At 46.6% G+C, this 4,999-nt stretch overlaps 2 protein-coding genes across 2 annotated transcripts; one reads left to right on the top strand and one right to left on the bottom strand.

The window, feature by feature from the left end:
* Positions 1 to 432: 432 nt before the first annotated feature.
* Positions 433 to 2,247, top strand: PtA15_11A464 (uncharacterized protein; the record flags this gene model as incomplete). The annotated part of the gene is made up of 8 exons (XM_053161375.1): positions 433 to 491; positions 553 to 586; positions 677 to 777; positions 880 to 1,093; positions 1,174 to 1,473; positions 1,553 to 1,673; positions 1,774 to 1,893; positions 1,988 to 2,247. 8 exons carry the CDS (start codon positions 433 to 435, stop codon positions 2,245 to 2,247), a joined length of 1,209 nt encoding a protein of 402 aa, XP_053025328.1.
* Positions 2,248 to 3,170: 923 nt separating this feature from the next.
* PtA15_11A463 (uncharacterized protein) lies at positions 3,171 to 4,395 on the bottom strand (the record flags this gene model as incomplete). The annotated part of the gene is made up of 2 exons (XM_053161374.1): positions 3,171 to 3,859; positions 3,939 to 4,395. The coding sequence occupies 2 exons, from the start codon at positions 4,393 to 4,395 to the stop codon at positions 3,171 to 3,173; spliced, it is 1,146 nt and encodes a 381-aa protein (XP_053025327.1).
* Between the last annotated feature and the right edge of the window lie 604 nt (positions 4,396 to 4,999).

The raw sequence follows: 4,999 nt of genomic DNA, 5'->3' as shown, positions 1-4,999 counted from the left end.
TTTGACCAAAACAAAGCAATATAATGGTATTATGGTGCTGAAGATGGCTGAATCAGTTAAATCTGACTTCATAGTTGATGAGACCAGTACTGTAGGTTTCCTACAAAAAAAAATGGATTTTTTATGTTGAGTTTTGTATTTTTTATTGAATTTACAAATGATTATGTCACCTATATTTATATTGGCTCCAAACGGGGCCTTATTTGCCAGGGTTTGCCTCCTTTGGTGTTGGCTCGTCGGGTCGACTCGACGTCGATTGCCAGGGAATCGACTGGAAGGTTCTCGAAAGTCGTCGGCCAGTCGGACTGTGGCCGGACCATTCCCCATACATATCAATCGATCACCTCCACTGGAACACTGTCTTCCCCAACACGCTGATACCAAATTTATTCCCCACGAAGAGGTTCGCCGGGCCCCAAGAGAACTCCAAGGATGTCGAACTTCATCACTAACTACCACTGGAGGCAAGTGCTAGCATTTTACTTGCTGTCGTCAGCTTGAGAGAGGGACTTTGGCCAACTGTTGCACTATACTGTTCTCCATCACACTTAGGACCAAGGACCTTTCCAGATGGGCCAAAGATTGGGTTAGGCGATCATCTCTTTTTTATAAAGTCATCCAAAGGATTATTAGTTTTCAAAAAACATTGACTGAGTCCTTACCGTCTATTTTGTAGTTCGATGAAAAGTTACTAAGCATTGGAGAGCTAGACGGGTTGAAGGTCGAGAGCATTTCGACATTTGAGGGAGATTGCGAACTAGGGATGCGAAAGGCCAAGTTTGTCAAACAATTGAGACTATTATCATCATGATCGGCAGGGCAGAATACTAAGAAGAACGATTCACAAAATCTGAAATTAAAATCATGGAATTCCCTCAGGTTGATCACTATTTACGATTTGAGAATCACTGTTCGTTGGTCGGGCCAGGGCTCCAGTGGCACTCTCACCATCCCTGAAATCTCTCATGACATGGTCGAGTCCGACTACGTTTTTGACGGTGCCTTGGATTCCGGTGGCAAGACCGAAGTCGAAAGTCAGGCCAAGAAAAGTCTAGGCCCAGCGATGTGCAAGATATTCCAGGCTTTCCCCAAGGTTGGTCATCGCACAAATAAAAGACTTTGATCACAGGAATGGACTAACAATCAACGTGTCCCTGTTTTCTCTCTTTGTAGGCAATCATTGATGCACATGGTGCTGGTTTCTACAAGGAAAATGGGATGTCTCCATCCGAAACCCCCGGAGGCTCAGGGACATCAACCCCTCAACCGACTGCCGGGAACCTACAAACCAAATCGGCCCCCACAGCCGCCCCAGTACCGGTAGATGATCCATCGACCAAGACGAGCAAGGGAGATGTGGTTAATACCTCTAGTGTCCGCATAGATGGACAGTTCATGTGCAGTGCATCTGATCTATTTGACTTCTTGACTGACGAAAGTAAGATACCCATGTGGAGCCGTAATCCCGCGAAGGTGAGCCATTTTTCTGTTTTTTGGTTTTATCTTGGATGCTGCTAGATCTAACTGTGCCTGCCTGTCTTAATCTAAACAGATGAAACCCGAAGTGGGTGCAGAGATGTCTTTGTTTGGTGGAAATGTGACGGGTAAGGTTGTCAGCGTTGAGCGACCTAAAGAATTTGTAACTACTTGGCGAGCTCCTACTTGGCCATCAGGTCAGCGCCCTCGTCTCATCATATCGTTCGAGTTCCTGGTGTTTGCCTTCCAGGCTGACAGCTTATGGATTGTCCCCTATACGCTCTGAAATAACCTCAGGCCACTTTGGCAAATTGAAGACCTCCCTCGCCGAAGGCTCTGACTCGACCAAGCTTGAACTTCATTTAACCGGTGTCCCAGTGGGTACGGAGGAAGAAACAGAACGAAACTTAGATATATGTGAGTTTAATCATCTTCTGTTCAAAAATCACCAATAAGACGTCGACGTGTCAGACTCACAAGACCGTGTTTTTCAAATGTTTGACTTGAACAGTTTATCTTCGCTCACTGAAACAAATTGGGTTAGCAACTGCTTCTACATTTTCAGCCCATTCTTCTCTAAACCCCTCCCGACAACGTCGACGATCACCCTCCCCGCCCGATTTCCCCACGCCGATCATCCCGCCCTCCAGATGGTCCTTACTGCTTACCTCGGCTATCCCCATGAGTCTCTCAATCGGGCTCATTCTCGCCCTGGGAGTGGCTATCTGGAAAGGCCCGACCGGAGATTCCTGGCGAAATTCAGATAAATAACCTCCCCCCTCCTCTTCGATCTCTCCATTTTCGTGAATCGGTTGGGCATCGAAACGGGCGGGGAGCTTTATGGTCGTCGAGTTTGGACAACCCCTTATCCACCACTCTCTATTGATTTACGATTTCTTTTATCATTAGTATACTGACGTTCTTTATTTAATCTCTTTCTTTCTCTTTTCCTCAATGTACGATGTACATTCTAAACCAATTCAATCACTTGAACCGGGCTTGCTTTGTGCGCCTGATCACCGACCAACAAACACATCTAACCATTTCTCTCCAACCCACCTCCTCAAATATTTAATGTTTCATTACCTTGGTTTATTATTTACTCTTGTATACGTAGGTTGGGTACAATTCTATGAATTGTGAACGGCAAAAAAAAGGGAATCAACTTCCCTGCTGGTTGGTTGTCAAGCCTTTTTTTCGTTTGTTTGGATTTTTGTGTCAAGTCATCCTGTGATTCTGCCTTCAAGCCCCTAAAGAAATAAAAAACAGACTTGTTCTTCCAGTTTTTACAAACAGTTGGTACCTTCATTTCTGTAGGCTGTGGTCTTCTCCTGCAAACTCTCTCTTCTGATGAGCCACAGATACTGACAGTGGCAGTTAAATCAACTCCTTGGTTCTTGAGGGTTACTTTTGAGCTGTGCCGGTACATATCTGCCGAATTCCTTTCTGAAAGCTTGAGTGCACACAACCCATAAAGACCATCTAACCTTGGGACTACACTTCAATTTGGATTACGTTTGTCCCCTGCTTGGATAACATGAATTATGCGCTGCTGAATTCTAAGCTACATACGAACTCACGTTTTCTTTAACATACATCTCATCGAAAGTGTCAATTATGTAATATATGTATCTTTTTTTATTCAAAGTACAAAGAATGCTCGGGTACAAGGTGTCACGCAGTGATAAGGAAGGCTATCTTTTAGATTTCTTTTTGCCTTTTGAGGAAGAACGGATATCGTCAGATTTGGAATCTTTCAGAGTTTTCTTATGGGCGTTTAAGCTGGCCTGAATCTGCTGAAATTCCTCTTCGGTTGGACCACTTGTTGAAGGGACGCATTCTTCTTCTTTGTGATCGCTATCGTTTTCTTCCGCCAGACTTTTCCTCTTCTTCCCGTTGGTTTTGCCGGTCTTTTTCGGTTTCTTGGTGGTGGTTGATTCAGAAAGTGCTTTGGCTTCTAATTTGGCGACCAGAGCCTCGTGTTTCTTGGATGCGTTTGCTTGGATCAGAGCTCGTAAGGAATCTTCCGAGTTCGATTGATCGTCTTTCTTGGAGTTTTTCTTTCCATTGGAAGAAGGCCCGTTAGGATTCTGATTTCCGAAGAGTTTGTCATGAACTCCGAGTTCTTTTGCGAGTTCTTCGGCTTCCTTTGATTCTTGTTCGGCCATCTGACGTCGTTTGGCACGTGCCTTGGTATCCTTCTTGGTCTTCACCCAGGTTGGCTTAGATTCTAAAACGCCCTCCTTGATCATTTGGTCGATTCGTTTGACCAGTCGTGGTTCACAGTCGTCGGTTGCGCACATCGTATGTGACAGGATCTCGGGTAAGGACCCATCGAATTCGATATAATGCTCGCGTAGATCATTCAGTTCTTCCTCCGAGCCTACTCAACGTAACGCATCACCAAGCCATCACAGTCGTCAGCAAGAGATTACTATTAAAAAGTTGCAGGATACACACACCCCGATACTTGTTCGTGAATTCTTCGATCGTTTGGGCGTTGACCTCACCCGACCAGAGGTCTTTGAAATATGCGGACCAACTAGCTTCGTCATCGAGACCATCGAGGAACGGGTTCTCATCAGTCTTGCCAGTCTTATCGTAACGCTCGCGAAGTTTGGCGTCGCTGAGTATCTTGTAAGCCAGTCCGACCTGATCGAACTTTTGACGGGCTTCTAGCTTCTCTTCCTCGGATTTTGAGGCAGATATCTTATCGGGATGATATCGGAGTGCTTGTTTTCGGTAGGCCGTTCGGATCTCAGCTTCGGTAGCCTCGCGTGAAATCAACTCTAAGGTCTTGTAGAGGTCCGGTGAGTCCTCCGATCCGGTGTTGAAGATGCTTTGTGACGCCATGATGTGGTCGTGTTTGAACGTTGCGGTGCTGGGAGAGCTCACGCGTACCGTCGCGTCAGGAGTCATGACATTTATTCCACAAGCCCTCCTGACTTGGCTGCCTTGGTTTATACCCGAAATTTATTTTGTCTAGCATCGAAATCTTCGTTAGTATAGAGGTCAGTATACCCGCTTGTCACGCGGGTGACCCGGGTTCAATTCCCGGACGGAGAGTTCACTTTTTGTCCAATCACGGACCTCGAGAGCATTGCCCAATTTTGTGGAGAAGTGCACATTCCAGTTTATACCTCGGGCTCAGCGGGTTCCATCCTTTTGGCAATACAGGTGAGAGTTCCACAGCGGCTTGGAAGCCGGACTCCACAGAGCTTTCTGCATGGGAGTGTAAGCTGAAAAACACAGGGCGTCAGAGGGGCACAGATTCTCGGTTGATGGCGACCAAGCTGGGTTGGGAAGGTTTTCGGGTGATTGGACCAACCGTTGGTGACAACGGTTAAGCATTCGCATTTCTCGGGTTAACTAACCCGGGTTTATGGGCAGGTTAGCTGACCGAGGCTACTTCGAGCGGACAGACGCATTCGTTGGGTCAGCTGCAGGCGAGGGGCCGGAGTTGTGTGATTGACCGGCGTGTGCGCCGAGTCATTGACGATCCTGTCGGCCCAGCGCCAAGCGG

This window comes from Puccinia triticina, chromosome 11A (assembly GCF_026914185.1).
Source record: "Puccinia triticina chromosome 11A, complete sequence".
Taxonomy (NCBI): Eukaryota; Fungi; Basidiomycota; class Pucciniomycetes; order Pucciniales; family Pucciniaceae; genus Puccinia; species Puccinia triticina.
The sequence above is the reverse complement of the archived record's forward strand: the minus strand, read 5'-3'. Positions and strand labels throughout refer to the sequence as shown.